A 21,822-nucleotide genomic window follows, 5' to 3' on the forward strand; every position below is an offset into this window, starting at 1 on the left:
ACCACACCTTAACCCAGAACAGCCAATGGCAGGCGGGGGCGGGGGGGGCCTGGTGGGCTCCTGGCATCCAGCCAAGGTTAACCCACCCCAATTAGTAAGGCTCAAATAGCTGGTAAAGGAAAACAGAAAGACCTACCTCTGTGAGTCAGTGGGGGCATCTTCCTTACTCTTTGATTAGAAGTTATTTTATCAGTGATAACTGCAGCTACATTTCCAGTTGACGTGCCCAGGATGGTTTGTACTCATGGCAGATCTGACCTGTTGGCATATCTATAGAGAAACTTTTACAGGGTGGGGAGTGCCCAGGAAGTGGAACCAACATATTTTTAAGCTGTTAATTTATGAACGTGAGGAATTAGACATCTAGTGTGGAGGTGTGGGAAGGGCTTCTGAAGAGTCTGCAGGTTTGGGGTTTTGTTTTCCCTGGGTGGGATCCTCATCTTCCTCTACGCAGCACTTGCGCCCACTGCAATCGCTGCAAATGCACCAACTGGCATTTACCTTCCTCCACCAGAGCAAAGTTAATTTTTAGTTGGTGTTTTTCTGAGGGGTTTTTTGGTGTTTTGTTTTGTTTTGTTTTTTTTTTAACTTTTCATTTTTCTCCTTATTCATCTATTAGTAATAGATGGCTTTGTCTAGCTGGTGTTTGTTAAAGGGCAAGTGGGAAACCCAAAATGTTACTTGTTCTTGATCAAATTTACATGCTTCTTGTGAAATGCTGCTTCTTTTTATGCTCTAGGGGAGGTGGGGGATCATTTTGCAAACGTTTTCTTGACTCCTTTGTAGAGAAAAACTGATCTCTGAGTTTGGGTGGAGTATGAGGCCTTGCTGTTGTAAATAATGAATTTGAGAAAAACAGTCATGATCCAAAATGCAAACCAGGGCCTGCCTTCAGGGGGCATGGGACCCTCCGAAACGCTTGTTGTCTTCAGGCAGACAGTCTGGTGTTTATGGGCCTGCAGAGGCTGAGTGCTGTCCACTGAGATGCTCGGCAGTAACCTGCAGTACCTGAACTGGCTGGCTGTGGGCTTTTGGTTTGTTTTTGTTTTAAAATGTGGCTTTAGATTGTGAAGGAGAAAGTTGCCTATAAAAAGGCTCTTGAATTCTGAGTTTAATTCCCTTGTTTATATTGGTGTTTCTGGTCTGGATCTAGAAATTATGGGACTGCATTTGGCAAAAAATGCTTGTCTTTTAATTTCTCTGTAATTGAATGTAAACTTTTAATTCAGCTGTACTGGAATCCATTGAAAAAAGATATATTAGTGTGGCATTTGTTCAGATTTACATGTTTTAAAGAGAAAAGCTGGCAATACACTAAATTCTGCTCTCTTTACTCTTTCACAGTAGTTCTTCCCTCTTAATTGCAGTACCTTCCGCAATAAATAGTTCCATGGGTTTCACTAAGACTGCTTGGGGAATTGAATACCACAGTGTTAGCAGAAATGGAAAATGAATAGTGCTTTTAAGAAGTGCAGCGTTTGGCAAAACGCACATAGTTTGTACAGGTATCAAACATTAATTCTGTTTTGTTTACTTATTTATCTGTTTAGGAAGAAATTTTTCACTGTGAGGGTGGTGAGACACTGGCACAGGTTGCCCAGAGAAGCTGTGGATGCCCCATCCCTGGAGGCGTTCAAGGCCAGGCTGGATGAGGCTTTGAGCAACCTGGGCTAGTGGAGGGTGTCCCTGCCCATGGCAGGGGGGTTGGAACTAGATGATCTCTAAGGTCCCTTCCAACCCAAACCATTCTATCATTCTATTTCAATTATTACAGAAAACTGTTGGTGAGAATTATGTTAATGGTGCTTTTTATGGCACCTGGTGTGACACTTGGGATCCTATTGATTAATTTCTACTTTAAAATTCTATTTTAACCTTGAAGAACAACTTTTGTACTGCAAAGTATAGCTAAAGCTCATTACATTTTTGTATGGAAAGTAAAAAATCTCTCTTAAATTTTACCAGTTGCACCGAAGGCAATCACATGGACATGGCTCAAGCACACCTGAGTTGGTGGCCAGACCTGCTCAGTATTGCAGGCATAAAATGTTTATGTTAAAATTGCTTTATTTCCCTTGAGTGGCCTACTAGGAATTAATGATACCCTGAGGGGATTTTTTTTTTTTTAAAGCTTTTTTCAAAAATGGAGAAAGACCACAAGAGTATATCAGGAGAGAGACCTTTGTGTTTTGTGTTTGGTTTTTTTTTTTGACCTTCTCTATCCCTTACTCCCAGACATAGCTGGCCAAGATCATCCTGTGTCTTGCAGCTGTGCACCCTGTACATGTCCTTACTGCGCTGTGCTGTCCTTGTGGACAAGCTCTGGTTCAGGTCATGTGCCCATTCCTCCAGTGCATGTGAAAAACATAAGCAGCAAAGGAAGAAAAATTTAAATTCCTCTTTAGAAAATACCAAATTGAAGCGTAAAATGTGTTTTGTTTTAGACTTTTTAATCTGCATTTGACTTTATCAAATTTAATTTTTTTTTCTTTTAAATTAGCATGTTTAGGGAACTGCCTTTCTATTGGAGTTGTATCATGGCTATCCCATTCCTTCACTCAGCAGAAGGAGAAAAGCAAAACAGAAGTTGAAAGATGTATTTAAAAAAACAACCAAACAAAGAAACACAACCCCCCAAAAAAACCCAAAGAAACACAACCCCCAAAGAAACAAACAACAACAAAAAAAACCAAATCAAGTCTTACTTCAGAGGAGACTGATTTTGCAAGTCTGTGTTAAACTAGAGGATACAATTCTCACTGCTTCTTTTGTCTCCTTATACGTTATGTAATATAGAAATTTCCAGTGTAGCTAGATGACATGGTATTTACGTGTAACACGTACAGAGTTTATATGCTGCTGTTTCATGAGCAGAAAACTGGACTGCTTTCTGCTTATGCTCAGCAGTGAAACTAGAATCATCAAAGCTCTTAACCCTAAAGCTGGGAATTTACACCTGATGCAGTGTCATTGGTTTGGCTGATGCCAGGGAGCTAGCAGTATGGTTGCAATCTGCAGCTGATCCAGATTGCAGTAAAACTTTTACAGAGTGTAATAAGATTTTTTTTTTTTTCTTATGACATATAAGGATCAAAGAGTGAGTTCACTGATGTGTATTTGGATATGTGACTTCCCACCCCCCTCACAAATAGTCACTAAAATGGTTCCAGGCTATAGTATTTGCCTTCATATGCATTTCAACTCATCAAGAATTTTTTCTTGGAGAAACAAGGAAAACAAGGTGGTCTGGCATGACCCATCTTTCTCTACCAAGTGCTATTGCTGTAACCACCATAGCATTGCTTAGGACTTAATTCTTTTTAATCAGCTGTGCTCTCTTAAACATAGCAGAAACAGCAGTTGTAGCTCAAACAGTGTTTAAAATGGGGCTTGCATGTGGATAAGAATTCCATGATTTTTAAGAACTTGTGGTCATTCAGCTGGATGAATGTGGAACTACTCGACTACTGAGTGTATTGTTTTGGTCCCTGCTGGCAAATGAAGTCTTAGGAAACGGAAGTCTTTTAAGTGAAATCAAGAGTTACATAGTTCAAAGATGGCAAAAGTTCATACTGGTCATATGAATGTGATTCCTGTACAGACTTTGTACTTTCCTTGTGGGTTCCAGAGTTGTACTCACAGATACAAATAATTTAGTTTTTAACCAGTGAAATTGTCTTCTTTAAGTGTATGTAATGTAGGTTATGTAATTCATCTCTAAAATGTATCAGAGACACCCAGTTTATAAACTGGATGAACTTATGGATTGGTTTTTGGATCTGTGACAGCTTCATTTTTTAGCAGAAGAGTTTGGAGGGAGAACAAGGTCTTTGAGGCATGGCTCAATACTGTTTACAGTTCATGGTTTAGAAAATTGTATTGACTGGGAAGCTTCAGTGCTTGATGCATTTAAGGACTTTGAATTGCCACTGTGCAAAAGGAGTCCTGAGGCAGCAGCTACTCTGGAAACTGATTTATGAAAAAACTCTGGAGAAGAATATTGTGCTCTCCTTCTCTTTGCAAGCTGCCCTGCTCTTTTCATTCATTGGTACTTCTCTAGGAGGCATTCCTCTCATGCTCTTTTTCTGTCTCTTTTTTTCACAACATGAAAGAAAATCCTCAGTTTCATCTGCTCCACGGAGTTTCTTTCATCCCTCAAAGTGATATTACTTATTTTGCAATAATCACCTGTATGAGCTTGCTTTTTGAGCTATAAGGCTAAGTATTGTTTTTGCTGGCAGGGTTGTAATGTCTGTGCATTTACCACATGCCATTGATTGATAGCAGCAATGAAATAAATAACTGAAGGATTTAACTTTTCTTTTTTCCTCTTCTGTTTCTCACAGGTTCATTGCTAAACCATGTGCCTTAGGCCTTAAAGTCCAAGCCAATGGACCACAGAAAGCTCAACCTAATGCTATCCTGGAAAAAGTTTTCACAGCTATTACAAAGGTAGAGTATTTTACTAAAATATTTACCTTATAAAATGGATATGGCATGATCAACTATGTCTGAAGAAATGTAGCGCTGTATTTTACAGCTAAAATCAGAACATGCAAATGTCAAGGCTGCCACTGGCATGCCAGCTTGAGCAGCTGTGCATCCCTTCGTGACGTCTCCTGTAAGCTTTTAGTCAAAAAAAGTTGTTACAGAAGCACTTTGTAGGTGCCATATGGACACACACTTTTTTTTCCTTATCTTTTAGAAATTTACACAAAATCATATTTATTTATTTTTTTCTAGAAAGCAGCAAAATTGTGAGCCAGTAAGACTGGTCGTCTTTGTTTTCCATGAAACTTCAAAGCTATTCCTTCTAGGGGAACTGCCTGAGCACAGGGCACTGGTGGCTTGCTGGTGCCTCAGCTGTTGGTGTGATGAATGTCCTTAGAATAATGTTGAAGAGCTTGCAGATTTTTTTCCCCCACCACTTAATGTCTCTGTCTCTACAGCTCTCACTGTATGGCTGGCACCTCAACTAAACCTCTGTGTCATCCCATCCATGCTTCTGAAGCATCCCGAACTTTCCTGTAGCAGTGACCAGTGGTCATGTGTCCTTTAGCATCTCCTGAAGACCTCGGCGGTCAGCCATTTGGTAGTGGAAAGGCCTGTGGAGGCCTGGAGGATGAAGCCACTGTGCTGCAGAAACTTCCAGTCCCACCTCAGCTCCAGGCTGCAGCTGGGCACACTACAGCAAAGGCATCAGCCTCAACTTCCAAGAGCGTTAGTCATAGGGGGCAAAATTGGGTTCAGTGTCAGGGACAATGAAATATGTCATGGATCTGTCTTGCTTGTATGTCTTACCCTATCCTGAGATCACCATGGCACTTGGTGTGGTTTTTGTCCTGTTTTCAGAGAGGGAATCACACATACCTTGTTTCTAAAAGCTGCGGCACATGAGCTCTCACCCAGACTCAGCTGGAGGAAGAATGGGATATTTTTTGTTGTTATTTTTCCTTGCAGAATCTGCTAGTCCAACGCAGGGCCTGAGTGTGTGAAGTGATGCCTGTGACTCATGGTAGGAGCTGGCACACAGGGCTCCCAGTACACAGAGACAAGTGGGAAGAGCTCCAAAGGAAAGTATCTACTTTCCTGAAAGAGTTTGCTATGGCTGTCTGGTAGCTGCTCTCAAAGAAACTGTCCTTTTTAGCTACCTACCTTTTTTGAGTCATATGCAACAGTTCTCTCTAATCAAGCTATGAAGAACTGCATCAATCATTTGATTTTTCTGAAGTTACAGAGAATGGATTTTCTTAACTTTTCATTGAAAAACTAGTGGCTAATTTGGTTGACTAAAAACTTTTTTTTTTTTTTTTGAGATGGAGGGCCAATACTTCACCCTTTTCTTGTCTCATCCTTTCCCTTCCCTTTCCTTCCTGTCTTTTCCTGGAGGATGATAGATGAAACTTCATCCTGATAAAAGTTTTGCTGTTTTACCTCTTACATTTTAAAAAGTCTTTATTGTAGCAGCTCTTGTATCTTATATGTGTAACTGACCTTTTCCTGTTTCTTTAAAAAAGAATGTGATCAGGAGAAATATATGAATAGTCCTCATGCAGTTCTGTACATGTAGAATTGCTGCACGATTGGAAATGTGGCCCCGTACTGCTCTTCTATCCATATAGTAGTCAAATTAAGGACCAACTCATTTTCTTTTGCCTTACCTCTGCACTGGTTTGCAGGCGCTCTGATGGAATAAGAGTTCTACGTTTGCTGCTTTGGAGAATAGTTCTGTGTAGCTAATTTTACAGAAGAAAAATTCTCTATCCTTGTTGTCAAGGTTGATTTTCCTTTTGAAGTTGTCACTTTGTTTAATGTCCTCTTTTTTTTTTTAACATTAACATGCACAAACATGGGATAATCTTCTTTCCATGTCAGTTAAACAATCTTCACTAGGGCAACAGTCGATAGGCCAAAGATCCTGATTCAGGAGGATGGAACAGGCATAGCATGTGGCAGGCAGAGGGGTGTTTGTAAGCCCTGCTGCTTGAGAAATGCATGGCGTTTTATCCCTGCTTATCATCACTTTCCATGTTTCAAGCATGTTTTCATCCCATTGTCCCCTTTAAGTTTCTTATTAGTAATAACCTGCATGCAATATTACAGCATATGTCCTTCTATATTAATAATAGTCACTGTAAATGTATTTTGATGTGGATCTGCCAGCAGATTTCTGTGAAATTGATTTTATTTCTATGTATCCATGTGTCTGACAGGCAGCCTCTAAGACATCGAGAGGCGATTACAGTGGTTCTGAATTTAAAGTGCCATTACTGCAGTTGGGCAAGGAAATAATTTTTATCCTTCTCTTTTCTGTAGCATCCAGATGAGAAGAGGCTGGAGGGCCTCTCCAAGCAGTTGGACTGGGATGTACGCAGCATTCAACGTTGGTTTCGACAAAGACGCAACCAGGAAAAGCCCAGCACTCTTACAAAGTTCTGTGAGAGCATGTAAGGATGTGCATTCTCTTCTTGAGTCTTGTTAAGCCTGTGTCCTCATCAGTTTTTCCCTTTGTTCTTCGCGGTTATTTTTGTAGAGAGGTAGAAAATTATAATTTGAGACAAATTGCCTGATGTTAGGCCAGAAAGCTGTCTATATAGCACAATGTTTAGCTATACAACCAGACAGAGATCTGAGATGGAGAAGCAAAGTTAAAAGCCAGTTGGGTTGCTAAACCCTTTATTTTTTTCTCATCCCAGGCTTGTCTCCTTTTACTAGTCTGTTTCCTTTGGTGCACTGAGCTCAGAGAAGCTAAAGGCTTCTACACTTTCTTTAGGAAGTTATTTTTCACCTGCCAGGGTTTAATTCAAAGGAATCTTTCCCAGTACCCAGCTGTTCCTCAAACTAGTTATCTGTATAAAGTTTGTTTTTCTACTTAGACTCCATTATTTTTAGTATCTGTGTTACATTTCCATGCCAGCTGGATTTAACATATTAATACTTAATCTGCATTGAAAGAGGATGGAAAATTAAATCCACTTAAAATATTTACATGTTTTTCTTAAAGGAGGACTGATAGACATTGAATTCGTAAGAAAACACAAAGAATAACACTAGTGTATTTAAAAGACTCATTAATTCCAAGACTCAGCCCTCTAGCACTGCTGGATGTTGTTCCTTTGATGTGGAAGGTCCTGCCTTTAAGGCAAATTTTACATGCTTCAAATCAAGAGCCTTGGCAAATATTGCTGAGGCCATAAACAAGTATTGGCTTTATTACACCCTGTTGGTCAAGTAGTTGTTTTATTGATGGCTTAAAACTCTAGTTACACTTCTTAGCTGGGAAAGAAGTTTTAGGTAGAAATGTCAGCAGAAATAGAGGAAGCCTATTTAAGCTGGAAAGCAAACCTTAGTTAATCTTGTTTTCCAAGTTGTTTTTTTTTTTATTCATAACAATTCTTAAATTATTTCTTTAAGAAATTGCAAGTAAAGAAATCAGAAAAACATTGCAGACCAGCCGGGGGGGGTGGGAGGGAGAATGTCTATAAAAAAAAAACAATTTGTGGAATATACTGTTGTATCATTTGTGCAGATTTACTAAATATATTTCATATATATTTTTTCCTTTCCTTTTTCCTTTTGTAGATTTCCCAAGTATTTTCTTTAAACTTTATATTCCTGTGGAGACATACAGGAAGGCTCATAATATGGTCCTGAATAAATAATATATTAGGGCTTTTTTTTTTCCAAAGCCAAACCATAGCTGAAATATGGTGCAAGTAGCAACTGGTATTTACTTTCAACTAAGGACTGAATAGGAGAGAAATTAGAGAGTTAAATGTTAAAAAATGTAAACCAAAATGTTTTTGTAAAACAAAATGTTAAACATTTTGTCTCTGTAGCTCAGAGAACCGGAGTCCTTTTTTTGTTTTAGAAGAAGAAAGATAAATTGTCTAAAGATGATTGTGCTTTAATAAACAGAGGAATTTAACTGTCAGAATGCTTATAGTCCTTTCCTTGGTACAGCTAAAATCCACCCTACTAAATATTTAATAAAGCCAGGCAGGGTGAGATTATGGATAAACCTAGTCATCCTGTTACTAGCACCTGGTGGTCTAGAGTTACTGATTTTTGGGATCAGTGAAGAACAACCTTTTTTTTATTTGTTTTCTACAAGGGTTGTAGCTGGTAATGTTATACTTGTCTGCTTAACTTGTGGGAAAGACCGTGGAATCTTGGAATAAAAATAAAACTGTATTACTGTTAGAGCTAGCACATTTGGGCAGTATATTTGACTGCTTCTGTAACTCAGGTCAAAGACTTCACTCTTTTGCATTAGTGCCAGCACATCTGGGCTGACCTAGAATTGGAAAAAATTTAAATGTACCATGAAATACAGGCACAGATAGGAAAGTTATGGGTGCTGAACTTGCTCCTTTGGGGCATACATTATGGAAAAAGCATGCAGATGAGAGCTGTGAAGGCAAATTGGAAGGTAAGAGCAAGCTGTAATGAATGTCATTAACTTACACTGAGAATTAAGTGTCAGCTTCATTTAGAGAGAGCCATTGGGCTTTACTGCAATATGTGTACTTAATAGTAATGACAATACTTGTCCAACAAGAAGCAAGGTGGTGTAAATAATAAGTGGATAGTTCAGGTTCTCTTTGCTTGTGGTTTATAGAAAGTGCAGTGGGAGTTGCTTCTTCATCTCCATATGTACATGCTGCTGTGTGAATGTGGTGTTATCCAACCAACCGTGTGTGCATTGCCCTGATAGGATTTCAGTGGTGCAGCGTCTGCCGCCAACCATGCCGTCACACATGCTGGATGGAGTTGTTGGCAGGTATTCAGAATAGCACTGGGAAGCCAGGGATACCCTTTTTTCCCCTCAGTATGGGTGTTAAACGGTTGTCTAGTTAAATCAGGGCGCTAAGCGTGGTGCTTCACTTCAGTATGTTTGGAGCGAACTGTGTGTCTGTAGCCTTTTCACAGCTATGGAGTTAATGGGGTGGCTTTCTGGATGAAGAGTCCATGTGTGGCAGCTGCTTCGGAGCTGTGGGCTGCATAAAGCACATGTGCTCATGACAGTTGTGGGAAAGGGAGCATTCCAAGTCTTCAGTAGCTGGGGTGCAAGTGGAGAGTTTTGTAGCCCTGACAGAGAACAAAATGTGTCCTTATGTAATAAGCAGGCACAGAGCAAGCAAAATGACAGTGATCCCACCTACACACCTTCAACTGTTGAGCTGCTGTTGTCCTTCCAGAGAAGGCTTCAGTTTTGCTGGCAACTGCATTGATTGACTGTGACTTGGGAAGAAAAGTGACAGAACCCACAGTGAATGTGGAGCTGCTTAAAAAGAGCTCCAACTCTTTTTACATGGAAATGATTCAATTTGCTGCTAGCAAAGTGTTCCTTGAGCCCAGAGTGGCTTTTCCATGATGCAAAGGAGAAGGCAGCTGTGCCAGAAGGGCCATAGACCATCTCAGACTGCCTGATCGTTCTTGCCAAATCAGTAGTGTGGTTACTATCTAAGGTAGAGGAGCTTCAATAGGACAAAGGCTGAAACTCAAGGAGAAACATGCTTGGCTGGGATGAATGACACCCTAGAAGAAAACGGCAGTAACAAAATCTCTTGTCTATACACGCTGTTAGTGCCACAGCATGGTAGTGAAAATAAATGACTTTTCAGGGACCGTAACCACCTATCACCCGATAGTTTTGTGTGTCAGTCTGAAAGAGAAGGTGCCATTTGAAGGTCAGATCTGTGGAGACCGGTAATGGTGGGAAGATTTCAGATGTTATGGTGATAACTACCTGTACGAAAGAGGAGGTAGATAATTTCACCTGGTGATGATTCATGATCCAGCATTAGTCAGGAAGATAGTAATAGATGGGGAGCTGAGGATTATTTTACTAGCAAGTCAATAGGTTGTTTCTCACGGACTTGGTGATTCTGACATGAAACCTGTAGTTAACAGCAGTGTTTGTAGTCACTAGGAAAGGTATCCACCTACTATAAACTCCGATTGTAATGCTCGGGCACTTAGCTTACTATATTAGCTGCAGGGGAGAGTCTGTCCATAGCTTTTCTTTCTCTTGTGGGAATTTGGGCCGTTTTGCTCCTTTCCTCAACTTCAAAGATCCACAGTGCATAGAGGAGAAGAAAAAGTGGTGAACTGAGCGTTAAAAGAGGACTTTTCTACCGCCATGCATTTCTGTTTGTTTTTTACTCCTTACACTCTGTCCCCATGGCACAGCCTAACATCAAGGAAAGATAAGCTTTCTCCCTAAGGCAGGGACCTTGTGCTCTGTACTTTTTGGTATGGAGTGCATGAGAAAACACAAAGTAGATTACCTTGAATCTTTTCTGAAGCTTATGTGGTTTCTGTGTTATTCATGGAGAATATCTGCAGTACTTTACAAGACTAAAAGTTGTTTCTGCAGAGGACCATCAATCTATTTATAGGCAGGTGATATAAATTGGATCAAATGCTCTGACTGCTGAACTGTAGTTGTAGCACAGAAACGTATTAAAAAAAAAAATAAAGAAAAAAAAAAAGGAAAAAAAAGGTGTCTGACCACAAGTAAGTTCCCAAAAATGTCTTAAGGAAGAACGTTGCATCTGAATATAGCGGAATGAGAATTCCGGGCATGGACTAACCTGGTGGGGAAAGGTCTTCAAGGTATGCTGGGGACAACTGGGAGGATGTAACTCTTGGAAGACCATGAATGGTGACTTTCCTGATTGCCAGACAGAATACAGGATCCAAGAATGTCTTTCTTAATGTCTGATGTGTCAGAAATCCAATGCAGTAGTGATTACTAAACCGCTTCCAGTTTCTTCACAGTTTCAGTGTTGCACTGCTGCTCACACTACCAGTGTAAAGGCATGTCTGCTTTTCTCAAAGCCCACATAGTCTAGAAAGAGCAAGCATCCTGTCCTTCTCCCTTGTTGTTTGGTGCAAAGGGAAGGAATTTGTGATGCTCTAAGTTATTAGCCTGGAACTTTGGAATGTCATCAGGCTCATGACTTATCTGTCCTGCAGCTATGTACATTTAAGCAAGCTGCTTATTAGAGACATTTACATGGTTTCCAAGGAGTGGCTGTAAGAAACATATGGCCGAGACAGTTTTTTGAGTTTATGCAACAGTCTACATGAGAAAATATAGAAATGTGCAGACTAAAGAGCCAAAGATTTTTTTTTCTCATTCTTCTCTAGAAGAAGCTTGGATACTAAAGTATCTGTAAGTGTGATATCTTTTAGTTTTGATGGTTTTGATGTAGGGAAGAGAAAAGTCTCTGTCTCATCTCCTAGCCAGAATATATTATTTTTCCTAAGGATCTGAAACTGTGTTTATGCATGTTGCTTTGGGGGAGATTTTATCCATCTATAGTTGTATATATATGCATGTGCACGTGTATGTATATAGATAGAGACAGATATATGCAGAAATTTGTTTTGCTTATCACGCACACTTGTGTGAAAATTTTCTGGGCAGTTTGCAACTTCTTGGCCATATTGCTTTTCTCAACTAGCAGAGTAATTCTCTCCTACAAAATTGTACTGGAAAAATAACTATGCAAGGGAAAGAAATTGAGACAGCTGCCTGGTTATTGAAATTCTGAATGGTGCTGATACAAATTTTAACAAAGTGCATAAAATAATTCATCAGTCTGTGCTTTGTGTGTAGCAGTAAAGCACTAGAAAATAAATAGGCGTCAAAAAGCTTCTAGCTCGGAATTTTTAATAGCTTTAGGCCCTCTTAAGTCAGCTTCTAAAACACTGCTGAATGCAATGATCTTTGAGATGCAAGCAAAAATATGTTGTAAGTGGTATTATGCGTCCATTTAGTTCTGATTTGTGAATACAGGTTTTCAGCTGCCTCAGTGCTACATGCAATGGAGGACAAACCAGTGTTTCACAGACAGAAAACAGAACAGGGACATGGGTCTGTAAAGCCATGCTATGTGCTTTGGGGCAAGTGTGATAGTTACTGTTCAAAGGATTAACAAATCTCCCTTGTCTTCCTCTGCTTTTTCCATGGGGCAGGAATGGCTGTTCCTCCTTGCGAGGCATAACCTCTCCCCTGCTGCTGTGGTCTGTTCAGGAGATCTACAGCACTGGTAACTCAACTGCTTGGTGAAAGGGAAACTGCACACCTAACTAGTATTCTGATAACAATTTAGAGGTTTTCCTTGCTATTATAATTCTGGATTATTATTTTTTTTTAACTGGGCAGATACTTAATTCAGCTGCTGCTTTTCCTCATGATGTCCTGCAGTGGGCTGCATGCTGCATTTGGGTGCTTCTGGGACAGGTGCTTCTGTTGACAGATGATCAATCATAAGACAGCAGTCTCACTTGAAAGAGAAAGCCTCAAGGAAAATCCAACATTTCTGGAAGTCACTGTAAAACAGCAGCAACCTGCAATGAGGCATACTACTGGAAGCCTCTATGTAATTACCAATTACTAGTGTACTGGAACACTTTGTACTGAAACAGTTTATAGGACTGATAAATTGTTTATACAGGTGAAAAAAGTTGACTAATTTGCATATTTTTCTTGTTGATCCTCAATTTCTTCTTTTCAGTATTTCAGTTAGCTTTCTGTGACTGTGGGTGAAATACTCATGGTGCTTCACTGAAACTTTAATGATACTGGAGTAGCTACTTTCTATTTCTGTTAGTGGTGTCTGCAGAACATGGCATTGTGTCATATCATTGAGGAATAGGAAGTGAATATTTGTGTATACCTCTCTGTGTCTGGAAGTAGATTTTTGATTTAATTTTTTTCCTTACTCCCCATTATGGCCTTAAATTAAAGGGAGTAGAGCAGGAAGCATAAGAGGACTAGTGTTCCTTCTAGTATGATAACTGGATTTAAAGCAAAGAGACTGCTTTGGCTCCGGTCATGCAACAAGGTGGTTTCCCCAAAGCCACTAGCTCAAAACACCACCATTTTAAAACACCTGTAAAGGGAAAGCTGGGGAAGCTGTTAGCTGCTGTGATTGACCCAGTTTATCTGAGTGCCATTGTCAAGCTGAGAAGTTGCCCAAGTTAACTTCTTTTAACGGACGGGTGCATCAAGTCAAGGCTAGACGGTGTGAACACAGATTTTTTCTTTAAATCTACTCAGCAGAGTGTAGCACTTTGCAAAACAAATTTTGAGGCATCCTAATGTACTTTGGAGAAGTTTTTCAGTGTCACTGTTTACTGCTGCTGTCTGTACGCTCCAGCTGGGCCAAGCTTATTATATCAAAAGGAGAGAGGAGCAACTGTGGCATGATCTGTCTTTGTAAAACAATGTGCCCTTTTCAGATTAATTATCTGAGAAATTACTCTCACTTAGCATAAATCTTCATGGCTGGAAGGTTTTTTTGTTGTTGTAATGAACAATTTTATTTTTATTTTTAGTCTTTATTATAACACACACAGAGCCCCATCCACAGTTTTGATTATTTTTTTTTTCCACGTGAAGTCCTTACTGGTTTGTGCTAGTTGCACTTGAAAACCAGTAAAGGCTGAGTCTGACAGCCTTCATCAGAAGTGAAGACCACTTTTTAACAGGGTTTTCTGAAGGTCTTTATTGTTTACTCATTTATTTATTTTTTTCTTTACTGCATGGCATGTTACTAAGTAACGTGTATCCTTCCATTAAAAAATACGGAAACTTCATGTCAATGAATCCTGATAGCAGTACGTCATAAAACTGCTGGTGAAAGTAAATTGGTGGCTCTTAAATAGACATAAAGTGCTTGTAAAGCAAGAAGCATGTTCTTGTTTGGTTTGTTTTTTAACCACTAGAAGAAGGGAGTCATAAACCTGCCATGTGACTTCTAAGGTAGAAATGCTAGAGAAAGAACAACTAATAACAAAAATGGATTCTTGGTATTATCAAACTTGGGAGGTTCTGTTATCCTTTCCATTATGTTAAGTGTCTCTCTTAAAAAAAGCAGCTTGAAGATCTCAGCTCTCATTTAGTTGAAGCAAAATAATGTCTAAAAAGTCACCTTTGCCTTCACAATGGATCCAAAGCTGGAAGATAAGGGTGAGCCTTCACTGTCACGCTCCATTTTGCCCCAGGCAGTCTCATCTCCCATGGGCTGCACTTCATGAGTACTAATTTGCAACTGGACTCCCTTCTGTGGTGATGCTGCTACTTCTTGCCAAGAGGGAATGCAGGCTCTATTGAAAGGATAATTAATTGAAAAGATAGTTTACTCCAGAGTTTCCTCCAGACAGACAATATGGATATAAAATTTGCCAAATCTGACTTTTCCAGCTGGGATAGTCTTGTTATCCAAGCAGGGCTACTGTCTCTACATTGTGCCATAGGGCAAGCAGCACACACTTGGTGTCAGGCTGTAAAAATGCCATTCTGGCAAGGTGCAATACAGCAGTCTTAGTATTTCAGAAATGTGGATCATCCTTGCAAGGACTGAAGAAAAGAAAGGGGAGGGGGAAGGACAGGAAAACCCACAAATACCCATGATGTTTCAGAGCTGTATTTCGTATGAATGTAAAGTAGAACCAGGGCACATGCTGTCCAGTGTTCTAGCCCGGGCACTGTGGATATGAGCCCATCCAAACTAGTTGGTCCCTTGCAACCTTGAACTCTAGAAAATCGGTAAGGACTCATACATCAGGTTATACAGATTTAATGATGGTGTTAGTGTAAGGCAAGGGGGAACAACATAGCCTAGCTCTTACACTACTCAGGTAAAGCTGTCTTCAAAGGTATATAAAACTGTTACTGGTGAAACCTATAGAGCTGGTCTGCCTGTCACTACCTCCTGTTGTGATGCTAGACTGGTGTGAGCAGAACAAACTGGTTTTAATTGACATTTTTATTAAATGTTATGTGAAAGTATGGTACTTTGCAGATGCAAATAGCAGCACCATGACTGTAGATGCTACAAGGATTGTTCAGGAGATCAGAGTCAGTGTAAGAAGAGAGAGTGTTGCTTTAGTACAAGATAAAAATCATATGGAGAAGATGACTTAAGAAAGTAAATGGAGAACAGCAACTACCTATCTCATTATGCAAGAACCAGGAGGTATTAAATGAAAATGGAAAGGAGCATATTCAAAATTGAATAGTGAAAACAGTTTTTCACACTCTGAGTAGTTAAACAGGTTTTCATGTCTCTTTCATGGAATTCATTGCTCTCCTGAAGCAATAATTCTGCAGTAATTTGTAGATAAAGAAATTGTTTTATTTACTTGGCAAACAAAGTATTTGGTATTGTGCTGATGCACATAGATTGTATCCATAGTTTGCTTAGAAAACTGTTGTGATGACTAATCTTAAGTCTTTAACTGTCAAGTATCACACATGCTGAAACTGGAGTACAGAGGTCAGGAAGAGAAGAGCCATGTGAGTGCGTGTCGTTTGTGGCATGAAGGGCATAGGAGGGAGTAGGAGCTCAGGTGTTGGCAGAGTTAGATTTGTGAGGCAGCTTTGCGAGGAAGGACATAGGTTTTCAATGAGATATGGAGAGAGTTGGAGTCTGTGAAGTTGTTCTAGAACAGGGAAGATGTGACCTTTGCTGAGTGCAAGAAGAGTTTATTATAGCTGCAGGTAGTAGGGACGTTGAGATGAGTCACAGATGCCAAAAGGGAGGCTCTAATTGAAGTCGTCTAGCAAGTGGCAACTAAAGTGTAGAGAGCAGAAGAGAGAGTCTGGTGATTGTTATCTACAGTAAGCATGTAAAATGCTGCCATTTTATCACAGTGCTGTAAGAGTTACATCTAGACTCTGATACATTCAAGGAGCTATTATTCTCTTAAGAGTATTATACCTAACAACATCACAGAAAAGGAAGAGACGTGCTTGAATGCAAGGCCTCAATAGAAGGTAAAAGAGAATGAGGCATTTATACTGAGACTCATGTCAGCGAAACTAGTGCTGTACAAAAAGGCCTGGAGTCATAGAGTCATGTTTGGATATATAAAGCCAAGACAGAAATCCTGCTCTGTTTTACATCACAGTGAGATGTTGCTCCTTGAGAGCAGCAGTCAATAGCTCTGTGCATTAGTGATTCCTTTGTCTCATACCAGGGTAGGCTGAGTTGAATTTCTCTGTAAGCAACGTGTGAAGGTGGTGCAGAAGAGTATTCTTGAAGCTTTTTATTTTGTGTAAATATGCTTTTTCATATGGTGTCATTCAGAGCTGGTTCACTGATGGCTTCCCTGCTCCAAGAGACAGAGGGTAAGACAGTACTGGTTGCCTTGAGTTACATAAAATATAGTAATTTGTAGCCTGAGTCCCTGGACACATGAATAAGTTAATGGCTGCCAAGCTGTCCTAATTTCAGAGTTGGGAGAACACAGTGCAGCCACCGACAGCAATTTTAATTCTGCCCTAACACTTGCTCTTTGATGAATCAGGACTAAACATCTTGCACATACCTCCTCTCCAAGGCACAGCTTGCTCAGCACTCGCACTTCCAAAGCCAGAGTCCAGCTGCTGCAGTGTAGTTTCCTGTGGGTTTATGCTTCCAGCTTTGCCTCTTGGAGCATCTGTATGGGGCTCTGGACTATTCACATTTCTTTGGTGGCCATGCTGGATAAGCAGCTTAATTATACACCATTTTATAATTTTATTATGTGCTTTTGTGCTGTGGCACACTTGCACAGGCTGGCTCAGGGTGTAGTTCAGCAGCACAGGCTGCTGTGGCAGCTCTAGTAAGCAGCAGGGGCTGCAGCCCTGACCTCTGTGACCTTGCCCTCCCTTTTGCCCAGCCCTGTGCCAGACAGCTGTACAGCTGTTTTGTAGGGCAGCACAATATGCTTATTGGAGTTAAAGGTCACCCTGCGTAAAAACATAGGGTGCTTGTCAGTCTAATTTTCCTGTTGTGGGTCACAAGGTGGTCATATAAGCATGCTGGAGTACTGTTGCTTGTGGTGATGGGGAATATGGATGCATCTGAGTAACAGAAGGGAAACCAGGGAGGCATGGGCAGTACTTGCATCCAGTGTGAAAGCTCAGGTTTCGATGTGGTGGAGGGGAGAAGAGGGGGAATTGCTGCAGCCACCTGGCCCCTTCTGATGTGGCAGGGTGGGAGGACGTGGTGTGGTGGAGCAGGGCATGGTCTGCCGTGCAGTGCTCTGAGTGTACCTCTTCCTGCTGCCAGCTCTACACGAGCGCTTAGATTAACACTGGCTGAGAGAATTAATGCTTTTCTGCTGAACGGCTGCTCTTATGATTGTGTTTACACCCTTTGCCTAACTATTCTTATCATTCTTTCTCAATTTTGAATAGTAAAATAACAAGTCTGGCTCTGCTCTTGTTGCCCTGCTATCACACTGCATTGGAAAGCTGAACCATGTGGTGAAGGGGAAGATGGGAGTAGGCTTCTTACAACTCCGTGGTATGCTGCTCAAGAGGCTCCAGTTAGTTGGGGACTGGTGTGAAACAGACCCCAGAACTGGGCAAGGTTGGCAGTTTCCCTTGTGATTCCTTTCCTACCATATCTGCCATTCTCACATGTGAATCTGGTCTATGATCTCTTTCCTCTTTTTAAGGTGGGCCTCAGGGCATCTGTGTGCCCAAACATGGGATTAGGGGGAAATTAAAATATTGGTTAAGTGTCAGGAATCACTGTCCCTCTTCCCATGCTGTTCTGCTGGAGCAGACAGGCAAAGATGTCCGTGCCATATCCTCAGACGATTCTCACTGTTTTTAGACTGTGCTGTAAGCACTTTTCATTTTGCATCTTATGAAATTCTCCTCTTCCCTCAAATTGGATTACTTAAAGCTGAATTCCCTGCCCTTACTGCCTCCTGTGACACAGTTTTTAACACAATTAATAAGTTTAAATTAACTCATGTGCTGCTCCTGCAAAGACACCATCACTTAACGTTATCACTGCACATTAAGCAAGGTTATAATAAAATAACTAGGTTTCCATTCTCCTGTGGTTTGTGTGTGCTCATCATTATTTTATGTTATGCAAGTTAAATAATTCTTCTCTAAGTTCTAGTTAATGTGAACACTAGTTCAAAATTATAGTCTCAATATAATGATTAAAGACAACTAAAGGAAAACTGCAAAGACTGCAGTAGCTGCTGCTTTGTTATGTTCCACTTGCCTTGAATTGTCTAGCCCTTGATTATGGAAGAGACCCAACTGCCTTCTTCAGTTGGCCTTGGTTTTAAATTAAGTTGCCAAACACTGCAGACAAGTGGCTTGAAAGTGAAGGAACATGGAGACGGCTGGGGTTTTTTGGGAGAGCTATAGGGGGGATGTACAGCCAAGTAGGTAAGGGCTCAGTCTGGGATGCTACAGAGTTCAAGACTCCTTTTGATGATTTTGATGATTTTGATGGGATTCATAGGGCTAAAAAACTGACTCTTCATGATTTGGGGAAGATAAGGGCTTAAAAACTGACTCTTGATGATTTGGAGAAGATCTTCTGTGAATTCAGCGCAGGGTTTCCTCCCCATTTCTCTCTCTTGTTCTACTTGAAGCACTGGGCTGCTGCTTCTTCACCATTTGTTACTGTTATTCACCATTTGTTATTGTTATCATGTTTGTCTGTGATACTGATCTCTCCTAAGTGGCAGATTTCAGGTACTAATATCTCTTGTTCTCTTGTTAAAAATACTTATTACTGCTTTGTCTTTTTGTAGAAAGGTCTCTTCTGTTTCTTAGATGTTCATTTTGTTACCAATTCAAACTATTTGCAGTATGAAAGCAACATGAGCAATGTTGGCTTAGGCTGTAATAACTTTATGAAATGCATTGCAATCAAGTATTTATTAATGAAGAGTTACTGTCAGATTCAGAATAGATCTTCATTCTTACGTGGATGCAAATTTTTGGATCTTCAGTAAATGCAGATATCCACAGAGTTCCACTCTTATTTTCATTTAAAATATAAAGACAAATATGAACAAAATGCTAATTTAGAAGGATACCCTTCTTACTCCCATTTCTGCTGTCTTCAGAGCTGTTAGCTGTTCTGCATGTGTAGCATTAGCAAATGGCGTTTGCCAAATTCGCACTGTTCTGCATTTAGTCCAACAGGAGATCCCCAGGGATGCCTTTTGTAGCGGGTTTTTCTCTTCCTCAGGAGACTGCAAACTGCACAGACTCAGTAGTCCAGAACTATTTGGTATCTTTTCCTATTTCAGTCTCTACCAAAAAAAAGAAACTTGAATATGACAAATGATTTAACCTGCAAGTATCCAGGGCTTGCATGTTAAATTCTCTACAGGTTGCTAGTCACAATCAATCCATATCAAAATACCTTACTCACTGAAGGGTAGCGGCAGTAAGATTTTATTTTATACATGACAATGAATGAATTGGCATGCAAGTCATTACTCCTTTCTTCTCCCTCATATTTATGTTGTTGCCCAGTTTTATGCTACATTTGATTACCTTTCATTTTATAGATACATGGACTGTGTGCATCTGTTCATGGAGACACAGAGTTACAGAGGAGAATTAGCTTCCACATTGTTCAGTATTTTTCTGTTACAGGCATTTATATTACATTGTTTTCTGCATAAGTTGTCCAATAATGTACTTTCATGCTCTTTAGAGAAAGCTAAACTGAGTATTTTCTTCGGATGTAAATATAAATATTTTGTAAACTCATGTGGCAGCTTGCATATGCTGTTCTGATTTTTTGAAATATTTTTTTCTCCTAAATGTTCTTTGCTGAGAGCTGAAAGCTATAAACAAACCTGGGTCAAGATGATGCCTGCCTAATGTTGTATTTAATGGCTGTCTATCAAAATGGTTTTGTGGAAAGATTTTCCCTTGTACCTACATGGAAACAAATTTTTGATTGGCACATTTTGGTATTTGGGCATAACATCATACATAACATCGTCCAGGACAGCAAGGTGGGCATAACCTCATACATAACATCGTCCAGGACAGCAAGGTGGGCATCACTTGGAGTATTGTTAGGCTCAAAAGAGGCAAGCAGTGGCCTGTGGCTGAATAGATGTTGGCAGTGGCCTCAGCAAGAACACGTATGCAGTGCTGGTGGAGGTGATAAACTTGCTACTTCCCCTAATGCTTTTTGGGATGATGCTACGGTAGTTGTTGGTGTAGCCATAGACATATGGTAGCCTAATGTTCTATATAGCCTCTGTCTTACTGTTTGAGCTGCTGTGGCGGAACACAGAGCCCTGGATGCAATGGAGACCTTTCTGATAACTTCATCTGTGTGCTACATGTTTTGCACTTCATGTACATCCATGTAATTCCACTCATTCTGTCTAACTGATATAATTAGTGTGACAGGCCCTTCTGTTTGTATTGACTGGTGACCAGCCAGTGCTCATTCAGGGATGCTTTGTTTTTCACTTCCCTGAAGTTCAGAGAAACTGGCAGATGAAAAAACCATGAGTGTGTGAAAGTTAAATTTTGTCATGGATTTCTCCAGAGGAGTCAAATAATGCATCTGCTCATGTAGTCCTGGATATTTGCAGGTTAAATCTTCTATGATTGAAATTGTGACTATCAGACAGGAAATATTCAGTACAAGGTGCTGCAGAAACTGTGTTGTGAAATATGTAATGCTGTCCCTTACGGCTAGTTATGTAAATACTTTTAGACTGTTACACAGAATCACAGAATGTTAGAGATTGGAAGGGACCTCGAAAGATCATCTAGTCCAGTCCCCCTGCCGGAGCAGGAACACCTGGATCAGATCACACAGGAACGCATCCAGGCGGGCTTTGAATGTCTCCAGAGAAGGAGACTCCACAACCTCTCTGGGCAGCCTGTTCCAGTGCTCTGTCACCCTCACCGTGAAGAAGTTTTTTTTCTCATATTCAAGTGGAACCTCCTATGGTCCAGCTTGCACCCGTTGCCCCTTGTCATATCACTGGATGTCACAGAGAAGAGCCTGGCTCCATCCTCCTGACACTCACCCTTTACATATTTATAAACATTGATTGATTAGGTCACCCCTCAGTCTCCTCTCTTCCAGGCTAAAGAGACCCAGCTCCCTCAGCCTTTCCTCATAAGGGAGATGCTCCATTCCCTTCATCATCTTTGTGGCTCTGCGCTGGACTCTCTCCAGCAGTTCCCTGACCCTCTTGAACTGAGGGGCCCAGAAACTATTGAGTATAGTTTGCTTAGAATGGTGCTTCTTGGTAAATTTAGGGTCCTGGTTTCTTTAGTTTTATTCTTGCTGCTCTGATGACGAAACTTTTGCATGAAAAATAGTACAAAAATCTCCTGCCCCTGTTTGTTTTTGTAGTGTGTTTGGAATACTGAAAGATAATATATTAAATCTTTAAAAACAAAAAACACACCAAAAAAACAACCTTCAATGTAATGAGCATCTTGTAGCAGTATTTCTAAAGTTTCAGTGGTGCAACAAATGATGACTGGGAGGTAGGGAAAGGGGAGGC

The 21,822-nt window shown here is 40.4% G+C and overlaps 1 protein-coding gene across 1 annotated transcript in view; it reads left to right on the forward strand.

Annotated features, from left to right (window-relative positions):
• Nucleotides 1–4,346: 4,346 nt before the first annotated feature.
• The window catches only part of CERS6 (ceramide synthase 6), a gene marked incomplete at its 5' end in the record, with an annotated part of 86,927 nt that continues 69,451 nt past the window's right edge, over nt 4,347–21,822 (forward strand). Inside the window, 2 exons of the mRNA XM_010073241.1 lie at nt 4,347–4,452; nt 6,817–6,947. Coding sequence (XP_010071543.1) covers nt 4,347–4,452; nt 6,817–6,947 — 237 coding nt within the window. The remainder of the gene's footprint in view (nt 4,453–6,816; nt 6,948–21,822) is intronic.

Source organism: Pterocles gutturalis, unplaced genomic scaffold, assembly GCF_000699245.1.
Source record: "Pterocles gutturalis isolate BGI_N339 unplaced genomic scaffold, ASM69924v1 scaffold7682, whole genome shotgun sequence".
NCBI classification, from domain to species: Eukaryota; Metazoa; Chordata; class Aves; order Pterocliformes; family Pteroclidae; genus Pterocles; species Pterocles gutturalis.